The sequence below is a fragment of the Alosa alosa genome, chromosome 14 (assembly GCF_017589495.1).
Source record: "Alosa alosa isolate M-15738 ecotype Scorff River chromosome 14, AALO_Geno_1.1, whole genome shotgun sequence".
NCBI lineage: Eukaryota > Metazoa > Chordata > Actinopteri > Clupeiformes > Clupeidae > Alosa > Alosa alosa.
In genome coordinates this window covers 8,463,860-8,479,567 of record NC_063202.1, presented here as the reverse complement: position 1 = coordinate 8,479,567, position 15,708 = coordinate 8,463,860, and the positions used below count along the sequence as shown (strand labels likewise).

The window sequence follows — 15,708 nt, the reverse complement described above, 5'->3', positions numbered from 1 at the left end:
GGTCATTATCTGCAAGTGGAAAGAACATCACTGCATCATCAACCGGCCATGCACAGGATCTCCTCGCAAGATTTCTGACCAGAAAGTCAGAAGGATAGTCAGAAGAGTAGCCCAAGAGCCAAGGACCACTCGGAGAAAGCTCCAGAAAGACTCAGGGACCATTGTTACAGAGAAAATCATAGGTGATGCACAACATTTGGACAAGTCTATGAAATACTGATAGAATGTATTCTGGTCAGGTGAGGGCAAAATTTAACTTTTTGGATGTCATACTCACCATATTTGGAGGAGAAATGGCACTGTGCATCACCCTAAAAATACCATACCAACAGTGAGATTTGGTGGTCATGGTGTGGGGTTGTTTCTCATGGTACTGGCAGACTTCATACAATTGAGGGAATGATGAATGGAGTTATTTTATTCTGGGAAAATCTTGCCATCCACCAGGAGGATGAGGATGAAACATGGTTAGACCTTCCAGCAGGACAATGATCCAAAGAAACAATCAGCAAAGGAAACTCTCAATTGGTTTCAGAGAAAGGAAATCAAGGTGCTGACCTGGAATCCAATTGAACAGTTTTGGAAGTTAACTAAAGATCAGGATTCACAAGAGAGACCGGAATCTTCAATATTAAAAGACTATCTGTTTAAAAGAATGGGCCAAAACCACACCTGATTACTGCGACTGATTAGTTTTGTCATACAGGAAATGCATTGAAGCTGCAATTACAAATAAAGGCTTTTCCACAAAGTATTTGAGAAATTTCAGTGTTTTTTCCTGTGTCATTCATTTATTACACATAACTCTACTTATGGACATTAATGTTTGTTTGTTTTTTTATATGGGTGGATTATCTGAGTTAATACTAATGAAAATTGTATGCAAATAGCCTCATTGGAAGTATACTTACTGAAAAAAATGTTGACGTGTTCAATACTTATTTTCTCCGCTGTAGCACTGGCAATATTCCAGAATACATTCACGTTAGTTCTACACCCACTTCAAAACATGCACATCACCCACAGCCTGCAAGTCTAGTATGCTTTCTTCAACACAAAACTACTAACTCCCAGTTCCTGAGATCACACCATTTTTCTAATCTTTGAGTAGCTTATTACAATTTCAGTGTTAAACAGCTCACAAGAAAGGGATAATGGACAGATAAATATTACTGATATTCAAATATGGTTACATAGACGGTATGCTATGCACATTTGTTTGCACATGCATGTGTGTCTGTGTGTGTGTGTGTGTGCATGCGAGCATGAACCTGTGTGTGTGTGTGTGAGAGAGAGAGAGAAAGAGAGAGCATTTGTGAGTAATTATGTGTTTGTGTCAGGGTAATTATAGTTAACAGAGACTGAAAATAAGAAAAAAAGGGGAAAAAATAATTTGATGTCGAAATAATATCATAAACCATTTCCATATTATCATTCAGTCCATTTTATTGGCTCACTGGTTTCAAGAAGATTAAAAATCAACATTACTCTGGGCTCTTACAAATTACCAAGTGTCTCCCTTAAAGCTGTTGTAAGTGATATTGGTAGGACACTGTCTTTACTTTCTGACAGCTATTGCTATGTCTTTAAAATAAGCTCTATGAGAGAAATGTATGTCTGGGACTCTCCTGTGCTCTGTAATCAGATACAAAACTCTCAATATGGTACAGCTATGTTAACCAATCATGACCTCTCTAATGAGATGAGCAAATCTATATGCCAATCATTTTGAGTGTCAAACAGTAGACCACCTACAGCAGCTTTAAGATCCATGTACAGCATACAGGAAGAAAACAATTCAAAGTCTTTACTTCTAACAGATATGATATTGTCCATCTCAAGGTATGACAGTATCATCATTATGAAATTCCTATAATAACGGAAAAAGTTAACCCATCAGCAAAGTGCTGAAGAGTGAAATAACTTCAAGAATTGATTTGATTTCTTACCTATTTACAAACCAACACCAATACTGGTGTGAAAGTTCCAAAAGGGAACCTGAGAAAATAAGACGTGTGACATGACACTTGACAAACAACACAAAGACATTTTCCCCATTTCATTGTGAATCAAGTGGCCACGTTCTTCCATGGCCATCTTTCTTGCAGACGGTATAAGCCATCCACATGTATAAATGACATATATTCAGCTGTTTTGTTAAAAATGGGTCTTAAAGGAACAGTCTCCCTCATGGCAAACATCAATCTTTCTAAACATCTGCACAATTTGCATTCAAGAGTACTACACTGCGCAGGCATCATCTCAAAAAATACACTACTTAGGCCAGTTAGTTCTCTAAGTCCCCAGTTCACAGAGAGCAAGTAAATCCTTATTCTAGGCCATGTGTCAAGATAGCACAGCATCTACAGATCATATTCTTCAGGCCTTTTGAATATTGCTCACCATTTGCAAAGCAATATTCAGTAATCACCAGACAAATCTTTTTCATTTAAATGTTGAGAGGATTAACAGAAAACGATGGATCTATACTTACAAAATAAAGTGCATTTCCACTGACCTTAATGGGAGTTACAATACAATCATTTCCAAAGAGTGCGCTCTTTTGCAACACATTCACAATTTAAAGCAAAGAAATATTTACTATGGGACAGCCTATAGGACATGGAGAAGACAGCACGTGGAAAAAGCCTTTGAGTCAAATACACTGCAGCTGCATGCACTTGGTCAAACAAGAAATGTACTTTTCTAACTACTAGGGGAAGGTCCAAATTTAACTGTCAACATATCAGACTTTTTGAACTTCCACAAAACTATAATTTATAGTCTCTATAGTTTATTAAATTAATCTCTTTTGATTCCCAAACATTTTTTATTTTGTACACTCAAGACAGAAAAGCCATTTAAACACAATGTAGGATATACAGTAATAATTTCTTAAAATCAATTATTCTTAATGTTAACCCCCATTAGCATTGGAAAAGTATAAATCCTTTGATTCAGGCTTCTGCACATTAGCATGTCTATAAATCACAACAAAATGAAAACTTAAGTGTTAACTGAATATGAAATATTCAGTAACGGATGGATGATAGGTTGAAAGTATAAATTCATTGCAATGCTTTGGTTCTCGTGTGAAAGTCAGTTCCTTTCAGTTCCAAACATCACATTTATGATTTGAATGCTATTTTACAATGCCATTGAACAAATGGGGAAAAAGCCAAAAGTCAAAGACAGCCCACAATAAAGCTGACTGAAATGCTCGACATACAACAGGTTTGTTCTGCGAGAAAACGAGTACATTGTGAAATTCAAACAGAGATACAGTAACTATTTTCGGCTCACCCCAAACAGGAGCGCATTAATCTGTACAAACCTCTGAGTTCTGTGTTGTGTGTTGCTCAGGTCTGCAGCAGTCTCTCCCTTTTAAAGAACTTGCTGCTTAGTCTTCTGCTGACTAGAGGGAGCTCTAGACCTGGAACTCAAACATGTCTGTTTGCTTCTTGGCCAGCTTGGCCACCTCCTCGCGGATCGCTTTGACCAAGGCGGACGTAGAGAGGTTGGTGAGGGGGTTGTCGGACACGGGGAGGTCCAGCGGGTCGGCTAGGCTCTGCTGAGAGGCCACGGTGGAGGCGGACGTGGGGCGCTCCAAGCCTCCCAGGGCTAATGGTGGCTGCCCGTAGTGCTGCAACAGGGGGCTGCCCTGAGGGTAGCGGGGGTGCGGAAAAGCCTCGGCGTAACCTGGCAACGGCACCTGGAAGAAAGATGGACGAGGTTGTCAATCTGACGATACTACATTTCAGGCGTACACTTGACATACAGTGCATTCCACTGTAGTGTGGCTACTGTTAGTCTTAGAGTGAGAGTAGTCTTTTTTTTTTTTGCTTGGGTGAGTTTTCTTTTTTTTGCACCATATTGCTCATATTTATATTCAGATGAGTGAAAAAGGAGACAACATACACAAGCACAAAGACTAAAGTCACGGTTAAAAAACTCAAAGATGGGAAGAAAACTCAAACGTCTAACACCAAAATATTTGTGACTTTTCATTCAAACGTAACGTTTGAAATCAGCAATGGATTACTGTTTGATTGATCGGAACAAGGTGGCATGACAACAACACACAAAAACTCTAAAAGAATTTCAAACTCAACAAAGAAACAAAAAAAAAAAGGGAAAATGTGTTCGTTTAAAGAAATGTGCTCAACTACCCCGGTATTTTGCTGAGTCCACTCAACGCCAGCGATAAATTCAGTTCAGCAAATGGTTTCTAAATGACACTGGTTCTGTAAAAAGACACTGCGTGAAGGCATTTGGTTGAAACAGGCAGACACAAAACAGGGATATAAAGTAGAAGAACATTCAAAAAACAGAGGGTTTGTCACATGGCTGAAAAAGACATCTGACAAAGAAGGAATGGCCCACCCCATTTCTCACTCTCTCTCTCTCTCTCTCATTTAGGATGGGGGGAAGACGTTTCACAGATGAAGAAACACAAGTGAGAGCAATCCTGATTCTCTTAGGATGCTGTCCTGGGTTTGATCTTTTTCATCCTCAACATCCTCATCATCAACGCTCCGTTCAGTACAGTACAAAGCAGTGATCGTTCCCACTGATTTCAGAGGGGGGACACTCGAGAATTAATCTCAGATTACACAGCCATCTCAGACGCTTCATTGATCGCAGAGCCTGAAGATGTGATATTTAACATAAGCTTTATTCGTGTTGATATTGAACAAAATAAAATCCTTGAAGGCTCTCTCTGGCTGAGGCTGAAACGTCCAGGACTTGAGCCCCAACTGGAGCAGGAATTGGGGGAGCCTGTCGTGTAGGCTACAGGAGATGGCTATGGGAGGAGGGGAGGTGGCTTACAGATTCAGCCCACTGTGGAGGCACGTCCTCAGGCTCCGGCGGGTAGGACATCCAGGACGGGCTGTGGTAGGAGGACGGTGGGGTGGACAGGAAGTATCCTGGGTAGCCAGGGCGAGTAGCTGGGATGGCATAGACTGCGGAAATTGGGTTTCCTGCAGGAAGGGGAAAGATTTAGATTCATCTTAAATTAAGCACTGCATTGGATATAAGCTAGAGATGCAGCTTGGAATAAGGTGTTAAGTCATGGCTATGAGCTAAAATAACAAAGGAAAACACTGAGGTTACTTTGGTTCAAGCTCACAGTTTGCAGTTTCAGTATCAAAGTAGTGCCTGACTTGACTGAAAGGGAGATGACATAACATCCCTCCCACTCTCTTACTCTCTCTCTCTCTCTCTCTCTCTCTCTCACTCTCACACACACACCCACTGGAGGCGATCACATTCACCTGAGTGGTTGAGTGGCAGGGGCTGGTCAGTGGTAACTGAGGGGAGCACGGCTCTGCTGACTGGCACGTAGGGGGCGCTGTCATGCTGACTCGGCACGTCAGTGACAGAGGACTCTACACTCCGGGCCTTCGGCCCAAGGTCAGATGAAGAGCTGAGGAGAAGTGACAGTGAGAAACCAGCAGTGACACAGTTTGGCCACTAGGTGGCACCGTTACCTAATCAAACTGAAGATACTGCACAACAAGCGTCCCTGTTGCACCCCGACAATAGTCATTGGTATTCATGTCATTTTCAAGTACACTGATACGGGATTCAAATTTACATTGTCGTGTAGCAATAAAATCAGCCATGTCTGTGAAGGAGTAACTAACAGAATATTTTTGTCCTGGCCCAGCCAATATTTCATCGTCTACTGATGACTACCAGACGAGGTCACTGGCCACTATGCTAATATCAGTTGCAGGGATTTACAGAGTGTCTAATGTGACTGTTTGTGTGTGTGTGTGTGTCTGTGTGTGCATGCCCTAATGTGACTGTTTGTGTGTGTATGGACATGGGCATGCGGGCTTACATGAATGTGTTTGCATGTGTGTGTGTGTACATGTATGTGTGTGTGTATGTGTGTTTTTGTGTGTGTGTGCCTGTGCGTGTGTGCATGTGTGTGTGTATGTCTGTGCGTGCGTGCGTGTGTGTGTGTGTGTTTGTGTGTGTGCCTTATCTCACCGCCTCAGTGATGTCCCAGGAGGGCCTGTTCTGGGTGGAATGGGAGGAGGGGGGGACCCCATAGCCATGTCAGGAAGCTGAGTGAACCTGAACGCCTGGGAGGAGAATAAGAACACACTCATGAGCCTACCACGCCACTGAGGGAGGAGGGAATAAATAGCAATTTAACACACATTCTCTATTCAAATGTGATTTATTTCCCTATGCAAATGTGTTTTTTTTATTATTTCAGTATGTATAGTATATATACTTTTTTTGATCCCGTGAGGGAAATTGGGTCTCTGCATTTAACCCAATCAGTGAATTAGTGAAACACACTGCACACAGTGAACACACAGTGAGGTGAAGCACACACTAATCCTGGCGCAGTGAGCTGCCTGCTTTAACGGGCGGGCGCGGGGAGCAGTGAGGGGTTAGGTGCCTTGCTCAAGGGCACTTCAGCCGCGGCCCACTGGTCGGGGCTCGAACCGGCATACAAGTCCAGAGTGCTAACCAGTGGGCCACGGCTGCCCTAGTATGTTTGAAAGCACAGCAGTGTTTTACAGTTACTTGAATTGAAATGATTATTTTGAACTTAGAACTTATGCCTTATGCTACCATATGTGCTACAAGACCTTCAGACCCAGTTAAAACACCTTTATACCCCTCCCACTGAAAAAGTACATGAGCCAGCCGTCCATGTGTGCAGTGAGGCAGACACACTCACAGGCTTGGGAAGGCTGCACTGGTACAGGTCTGGCCCGTACCCGGCCGGCACCCACTGCAACGCTCTTTGGTTTCGGCTTATGGTGCCCGGAGCGCTGGTCACCACCTCGGAGTAGGGTATGGGTGGCCCCGGGTTGTAGGGCCCCAGCTGGTGGTGGGGGTTGTGGGGGTGCTGGGGGAGGGCTTGGGGGTGGTGGTGGCGGCCGGCGGTGGAGGATGAATGACCGGCCGAGGCCAGGCTGAAGGCCTCCTCCAGCAGCAGGTGCATCTGCTGCCGCACCTCGTCGATGGAGGGCTGCGAGCTCAGCGTGGACGTCTCCGAGTGACCCTTGACCTGCCGGCCGTAACCATAGCTGCGGTGGCTCATCAGCCGGTCCACATTTGTCTCCTCGATGATCTCGGGTTCGGTCTGAGAGACGGGGACAGGCAAGATGGATGGTAAGAGAGAGCGCTTGACAGCTATTTGAATACCCAAAGCAGTTGATACTTGAGGAACACCAATGCAAACAAACACCTTGACCACAAGCAACAAACAACACACCAGTGTATAGACTAAAAAATATTCTTACACCTTTGCATACACACTTCTTACCTTCCCACTTCGTATGCATTTATGTTGATCTTGTAGCATAATCGATTACACTATGTCAGCCTAAGTCAGCACCATACACTAAACTTTGCAAATATGTGGTGTGCATTGGGTCTATGAGATGCTACTACTGAGGAATGGCAGACACCTTTGTCTATATGACATCTTCATGATGTCAGTGTAACAGTGTAACCTGACACAGCCAAGAAGGTTTTGCTTCATACAGGTGGAGGCGAAGTCCCCAACTGATTCACACACCATTGTTGGCCAACTGCCAGCCAGGCCTGCAAATGGGTGATATGGCCAGCGTCTCGGCCCTACAGCAGCCCCGAGCCATGGATGTTCAGCAGCCTTGTCCCCTGGCTGGCGTCTCTGGCCTAGTCCTGATCAGGGACCCAGGGTTCCTGTTCCTCAAGTTCCTCAGGTGGTCCTTGTGCCCAAGGCTCCCGTCCTGCCACGATTTCTGAGCCTGAGGTGGTTCCCAAGGTGCTTCCTGTTGCGCCTGTGCCTGAGATGGTTCCCGTTGTGCCAGAGATGGGTCCCATTGCGCCTGTGCCTGAGATGGTTCCCGTTGTGCCAGAGATGGTTCCCATTGCGCCTGTGCCTGAGATGGTTCCCGTTGTGCCAGAGATGTTCCCATTGCGCCTGTGCCTGAGATGGTTCCGGTTGTGCCAGAGATGGTTCCCATTACAAGGATACAAGGATACAAGGAAGTTTATTGTCACATGCATATAGTTACTGGATGTAAGAAATGCAGTGAAATTATGTCTAGTGTCAGCCTATTTGTGCATTTATGGGGGGGATAAAAAGTGCAGTAGAAGAGGGGTTTAGTAGATTAAGTGGCAAGGGCTGCATAAGAAAGGTGGGGAAGTTTGGGATTGGGGGGCACCAACAAGGAGCACCCAAGAGCAACAGGGGCAAGGAAAAACTCCCTTACTAAGGAAGAAACCTTGGGCAGATCCACGGCTCAAGGGGCTAACCCAACTGCCAGGGGTCTTGGTGTGTGTGTTGGGGAGATGGGATAGTGTGCTGTGTGTGTGGGGAGAGGGCAATGTGCAATTTGTGTGTTGGAGAAGCTTCCTCATGAGACGATGTGCTGTGTATGTGCTGTAAGTATGTTGGGGATGTGTGTTGGAGAAGCTTCCTGATGAAATAATGTGCTGTGTATGTATGGGAGAGGGGGGGGCAGTGTACTGCAAGTATGCAAGTATGGTGAAGGGATTTACTATTGCAAGCAGAGTACTGTATGTATGATGTATGTGAGTGATGACAGTGCAGATGTGTGTGTGGGCGGGAGGGGAGTGGAGCAGTGACTGTGTGTGTGTGTGTGTGTAGTGTGTGTGTGGGTAGGTGGGGGCAGTGTGCAGCAAGTATGTAGAGGAGGCTTACTGTAGCAAGCAGTGTGCTGTATGTATGTGAGGTGATGACAGTGATGATGTAAGTGTGTGTGTTTTTTGTGTGTGTGTTGGGGATGGGGATGGGGGGGCAGAAAGGCTAGGCAATCAAGGACATGGGTAGATAGATGGAGGAGAAATCAAAAATAATAAATAAAAAGTTCTATGGAGATGTGCAAAAGTTGGAGAAAGTCAGATATGTGTGTGCGTGTGTGTGTGTGTGTGTGTGTGTTTTGACGTGTGATGAAATAAGAAAATAAATAAAAGGTCTGTAGCATAGGGAGAGGGAAGTGCTAAAAGTCATGTAGGTGTGTGTGTGGGGGGGGGGCTGAGGAGTGAATGAGTGAGTCAGTATAGTGTGAGTTCAGAGTTGGGAAATGTTTGAGAGTGCTGAGGACTGAATGTGTGCAAAGTCAGTATAGTGGCAGTTCAGAGTTCGGATGGCCTGGCGATAAAAAAACTCTCCTGAGTCTCTCAGTTCTGGCTTTGTGACTACATAGGCGCCTTCTTGATTTCAGCGTAGGAATAATCCATTGTTAGGGTGAGAAGAGTCCTTCAGAATCTTTTGGGCTCTTAGGAGTACTCTTCTGGAATAGATATCTTGTAGAGCAGGGAGTTGAGTTCTTATAGTACGTTCAGCTGAGCGCACTACTCTCTGCAGAGTACTACAATCTCTAACTGTGGAGTTCCCATACCAGGTGATGATGCTACCAGTTAGAACACTCTGAACCACTGAAGTGTAGAAGGCCTTCATTATGGATGTAGAAACTTTGAATTTCCTTAGCTGACGAAGGAAGTAGAGTCGTTGTTTAGACTTCTTCAGAACATATTGAGTGTTAACAGTCCATGTTAAGTCTTCAGTAATGTGGACACCAAGGTATTTAAAACTTGTGACTCTCTCTACAGGTTGCCCGCTGATCATTAGTGGGGTGTAACTGTAGTTCTGCTGCTGCCTTCTGTAATCCACTACCATTTCCTTGGTTTTATTGACATTCAGTGTCAAGCTGTTAGATTGACACCACTGTGCCACCTCATCAACCTGATCCAAGTAGAGCTGTTCATTGTTGTTACTAATCAGGCCCAAGATCACTGTGTCATCTGCAAACTTGATGATGGAGGTATGACTACTGTTGGCTTTGCAGTCATGTGTCATTGTGCCTGTGCCTGAGGTGGTTCCTGTTGTGCCAGAGATGGTTCCCATTGTGCCTGTGCCTGAGGTGGTGCCCGTTGTGCCAGAGATGGTTCCCATTGCGCCTGTGCCCGAGATGGTTCCCGTTGTGCCAGAGATGGTTCCCATTGTGCCTGTGCCAGAGATGGTTCCTATTGTGCCTGTGCCTGAGATGGTTCCCGTTGTGCCAGAGATGGTTCCCATTGTGCCTGTGCCAGAGATGGTTCCTATTGTGCCTGTGCCAGAGATGGTTCCCATTGTGCCTGAGGTGGTGCCGGTTGTGCCAGAGATGGTGTGGTTCCCGTTGTGCCAGAGATGGTTCCCATTGTGCCAGAGATGGTTCCCATTGTGCCTGTGCCTGAGATGGTTCCCGTTGTGCCAGAGATGGTTCCCATTGCGCCTGTGCCAGAGATGGTTCCTATTGTGCCTGTGCCTGAGGTGGTTCCCGTTGTGCCTGAGGTGGTTCCCGTGCCCCCCGGGAGTGGTGTGTGTGTGTCCCAGAGTGGATCCTATAAGTGTCTTCCAGAGAGTGACTGGGTGAAGTGTGAATGTGTCCCTGAGTATGAGTGGGTTTGTGAGTTTGAGTTTGGAGTGAGAGTGTTCCTGAGTGTGTGCCTGAGTGTGTTCCTGAGAGTGTTCCTGAGTGTGTGCCTGAGTGTGTGTCTGAACCTGAGTCCAGCAGTGCCCTGTCCTGAGTCTGCCACGTCCAAACCTACTGTAGGTTGATCGATGCTGGACCTGCCGCAGCATTGATTACTGCCAAAACCTGGTCACCATTGGCCTCCTGCCAGACTCCCAAAAGGGTTCTGCCTTCAGCATCAAGGGAGATTCGGCCTTCATCACAGATTCCAGCCCAAACCAAGAGGGTCTACATCTTCACTATTGGCATCTTATCAGGCCCCCGGGGAGGTGTCAACCTCCAGCCAGACCTCTAGTGGGGTGTCGTGGCAGACCTCTCAATCGTCCACATCCATCTGTCTGACCTCCTGATCGTCCGTGTCCATCTGTCTGGCCTCCAGGTTGTCTTCCTGATTGTCCGCACTGGTCCTTCCATCGTCCTGGTCGTCCTTCCAATCGACCATCCCTGTCAGCTCTGCCACCAGGCAGGCAAACTATGCATTACTGTAACAAGTTAGGCCCCATGGGATTCTCGCATCCATGAAAGTCGCTTACCTCTCCATAAATTTCCCATCATCTAAATAATGTCATGTGACATGAGCACACAATTAAGCACTGCAGCAGCACAACTCCCACTGCAGCTGCTTCATCCAGCTCCGTCTCTTCACTTCACACTCACACTACGTCTTCATTTCCTGTTTTTGTACCTTATTTATCTCTTTCATCTCACAGACCTTTTCTAACTCCCTCTCCTCTCCTCACCTCTCTCTCTCTCTCTCTCTCTCTCTCTCTCTCTCTCTCTACCCCTCTTTCTCTTCCTTTCTCCTCCTCTCTCTCCACTTGTGCCCTAGTTCCTGTGTAAGTAGCATGGGAGCCACAGGAGACCTAGCGCATCACATCTCATAAATCAGTCCTCCCACAACGTAGACGGTCAGAGAAGAGAATTCGCAGTAATCTAGCCAAAAGCAATGCATCCCCACTGTAATCAATATACTCAGGCCAACCACAGCCATGCCACACATATTTATAGCAGCATGAGACAGTTTACATACAGTTATGGTGCTTCTGTAGAGGGAGTAAAAAACACCTGCTAACGGAGTGAAAAGAGGAACAAACAGCACATACATATCCAGAGTTCAGGTGCTGTTTGGGGTAGGTTATTTCAGGAGTCAGTAGGAGTCATTTTTGTTTATCCTATACAATATTCGGACAATCAAGCCTTATATAACAAAATATAGCCACAAGCCACTCATATAGCCACTTGCTTTATGCAGGCCATTGTTTCCAAACTAGACTATTGCAATTGTTAGCTGGCCTACCTGCTTGTGTATCTACCTGCTTGCCTTTATCTATTAACTATGTATAATTAAAGGAACCGTATGTAAGAAATGTATTTCAATTAATCATAAAAGGGCCCTGATATGTCACTAGACATTAAGAAATCATGTTCATTTCAAATACTTATATCACTGACAACAGTAGTCCGGCCAGGATATTGTCATTTAAAAAGTGAAGTTGCAGCCCTCAACTGATGTTGATGTGTTTTGTCATGTTGTGTTTTGGCCTGATGTGCCACCCTCCACTTATCTACTAATCAGGAAGTCAGTGGTGTTTCGGCATCCGGGTTGGCAACCTCGAGTCAGGGGGGAGGAGGAGGGGATACACTGCTCTACAGTCATTTGAAAGTGATTGCAGTACCAGTTTTGGCCACAATCTTACATATGGTTCCTTTAATTCTCCTTAAAGAGTCACAGTTTGTGTTCATGGTTATTATTATTCTGTTAGATTCTGTTTAGTCTATTATATTATTAATAGTTTGTGTCCAATAATAGTAAGTGCCTTCTATAGAACTATAAAGATTGGCAACATGTTGCTATTGTTTACTAAAGAAAAACAGCTGTGGTATCTAAATGATTGTGTTTACTTTCACAAAGCCTTTTAATAATGGTTGATGGGGTTTTCTAGTCTTTAAAAGCAGGCAGGAACTGTGGCTGGTTGTTATGTTTCATAATTTCATATTGTGTCTGTAACAAGGGAGCTTTGTTCCCATGGTTACAGCTTAAGAAAATACGAAAGAGATGACGGGGGAAAGGGGAGGGTCTGGCGATGCCACAACAACTTCTGGCTCAAACCCCAACAACACCCAGCCTGGGTGTGATGATTAATACATCATCTACACATCTCATCTTGATGATGGGAGGTTTTCAAAACACAATGAATGTATTTTGTCTGCAGGAAAGTGTGTGTTTCCAATGGATTTATTGTTCCACACAGTCGCTGTCTTTAATCCCATGCTTTAATTCCATTCTACTCTACTTTTGGTCTCAACATTGACGGTGCATACTGGAATGCTCAGGTGTTTAGTGGAGAAGTGGAGAGATAAGAGGATTGTTGGTGTGACTGTGTGCATGCTCTCACATCATAGCCACTGTAACTGAAATGCTCAGATGTTTAGTGGACAGATACTGTAGGAGGATTGTTGGTGTGACTGTGTGCATGCTCTCACATCATAGCCACTGTTGCGGGTGTGACTGTGTCACATCATAGCCACTGTTGCGGGTGTGACTGTGTGCATGCTCTCACATCATAGCCACTGTTGCGGGTGTGACTGTGTCACATCATAGCCACTGTTGCGGGTGTGACTGTGTGCATGCTCTCATCATAGCCACTGTTGGTGTGACTGTGTCACATCATAGCCACTCCTGGGTGACTGTGTGCATGCTCCATAGCCACTCATGACCAGCAGGTCCATCTCCGTCCCCCCAGGGCTGGGGCTGTTCAGGGACTGCCTGCTACGGTATGCAGGGTGCCGCACCTGGGAGTGTCTACATCCAGCCGTGAAGAACACAACATACACACACACACACACACACACGCACACACACACACACACACACACACACACACACACACACACGCACGCACGCGCACACACACACACACACACGCACACACACACACGCACGCACGCCACACACACACACACACACACACACACACACACACACACACACACACACACACACACACACACACACACACACACACACACACACGCAGAGAGAAAGTGTGAGAGAGAGAGTGAGAAATAAAAGAGGACACACATGTGACAAAAGATACAGATCTCAACCTCTGTTCCCTGAGCTGGCCTGTTGGGAGATTCTCACAAATATTACATGCTGATAATGCAGCTTGCATCAATATCACCAATATAAAACACAGCTTTCTGTCTCAGATAGGAAATGGTGAAGCCCACTGTGTGCAGGCTGGGTAGGCAATATACTGCAGTAACTTGAGTAAATGGTGCAGCCAGTCTGATATATAAACATGGGGATCGCTGCTCTGTTCTCTGAGGTGAGCTTACTGAGGTGTTGCTTGTCTTTGAGTGTAACTTGATCAGTCTTCTTCTTCCTGCTGTAAGTCTGTCACGTTCGGCTCGCATGGGGAGAAAAGGGCCAATTAACAGGCATGAGAGTTAACACCGAGCCGAGCCGCGAACCGCAGGCAACGGCAGCAGCATCCGCGACAAATGCGGGATCAAACAGACGAGAGGAACCGGCGCCGCAGCCCAAGAGCAAGTCCCAGTGAACGAGTCAAATCCGCTTATCGGAGGGCCATGACGGAGGAGAGGAGTCATGTTGGCGCGCTCCCTCACCGCCGAATAAAGAGCCCATTAAGATGCAGATTACTGTTCGACGAGCTGGAGAGGAGCCTGATGCGAAAATATACAATTAAGCGAAAAACAAACACAAACAAACATTCACCACTCCAGCGACGTCAAGAACTCTCATCCTAAGCAATGACAGTAGCTCAGCATAAACAAAACCTTTATGAATCATACGTGCTATAGGCCTACTACAAGGGCTGCTACAGCAACAGTGCATTATACTGATACAACTACATTATCAGGCGCAGTATAGGCTGAAGAACCAATGTGTAACAAAACACTAATACACTCAAATTATTCTACCTTGTGTAAATTATTCTACCTTGTGTCTTTTATTTTGTCTTTTTAATCATCTATTTTTAAATGATTTTACCTTGTGCGTCTTATGTTTATTATTATTATTATTATTATTATTATTACTATGATCTTTACCTTTTAAACTATTCTTTCACTATTGCCCTTTTATGCTTTTATTTGTTATTCCTGTTTGCTTTTGTTTGTAAAGCACATTGAAATGCACAGTATAAATAAACTTGACTTGACTTGACTTGACTTCACTGTCCACATATAATGGATACAACCGCTACTGGTAGCTTAAATCCCAAAACTACCTCTTCATCCAGTTCAGTCCTGATCAGGTTAAACCTGAACAATAGACTCCAAAGCTGAGGGGGTAAAAGGCATATGACTACATTCACATGGTGTGGATAATCACTGTCGGTAAGCCTATTATTTAATCAAATGTCACCTATTTTTACACCTGACTGACTCTCTCTGGTATTTGTACCTCATATAGGGAACAAAACTACAGTACAGAGCCTGTACATCGGATGGCAACCCGCCAACAGAAGGGGGTTTTGAAGGTTAATTGAAAACAGCTCTGATCTGAGGAGGAGTTCGCTTTGAACAGCACAGGGGAAGTGAGAGCTCCACTCAACAATTTAATTTAGCTTGAGGGACATTTCTCAATCTCCATCTCCGTCTTGCTCAGCTTTTCCCAAACTTCGCTGCACCATTTTACTTTCATGCTTACACATGACATTTTAAAGCACAGAAGGTTAGGGGATCTTTGTACCAGTGGTCTGACCTTGACCAATGTGGCCACTGGCCATCTGGCCACCCAGTGTTAATGAATGCTGGTCCAACTCCATGGATGACAAGAAAGGTGTGAGAACATGCTGGTTTACAAACGACTTCCCGCCCAAGCAACATGTGACACAAACACACACACACACACACACACACACACACACACACACACATGAATACTTTCCCCAAAAAACCACAGGCATACACCCACACATAAATCTGGACACCCACATTCACATACACAGACATCTGTGGCCGTATGGATACACACATCCAAACACATACAGTATGTGCACAACACACACACACACACACACACACACACACACACACACACACACACACCAACCTTCTGTGGGATTTAACATAGGTAGAGGAGCGCTCATCTTCGTTCTCCAGGGGGCGGCCCTGCTCGTGTGGCGCCCTCTGGTGGCCGCGCTCATACCTCTGACTGACAGCGTTGGAGCCACTGCTGCCC

At 45.2% G+C, this 15,708-nt stretch overlaps 1 protein-coding gene across 1 annotated transcript in view; it reads right to left on the bottom strand.

Moving 5' to 3' along the window:
- Nucleotides 1–1,428: 1,428 nt before the first annotated feature.
- Nucleotides 1,429–15,708, bottom strand: part of kiaa1549lb (KIAA1549-like b) — a 76,449-nt gene continuing 62,169 nt past the window's right edge. Inside the window, exons 16-23 of the mRNA XM_048263685.1 lie at nucleotides 15,580–15,708; nucleotides 13,215–13,299; nucleotides 13,092–13,127; nucleotides 6,707–7,114; nucleotides 6,001–6,095; nucleotides 5,277–5,428; nucleotides 4,831–4,982; nucleotides 1,429–3,712 (exon numbers count right to left, since the gene is read on the bottom strand). The exon at nucleotides 15,580–15,708 is cut by the window's right edge and continues 101 nt beyond it. Of these exons, the coding sequence (XP_048119642.1) occupies nucleotides 3,428–3,712; nucleotides 4,831–4,982; nucleotides 5,277–5,428; nucleotides 6,001–6,095; nucleotides 6,707–7,114; nucleotides 13,092–13,127; nucleotides 13,215–13,299; nucleotides 15,580–15,708 (1,342 nt within the window). The 3' untranslated portion in view covers nucleotides 1,429–3,427. The remainder of the gene's footprint in view (nucleotides 3,713–4,830; nucleotides 4,983–5,276; nucleotides 5,429–6,000; nucleotides 6,096–6,706; nucleotides 7,115–13,091; nucleotides 13,128–13,214; nucleotides 13,300–15,579) is intronic.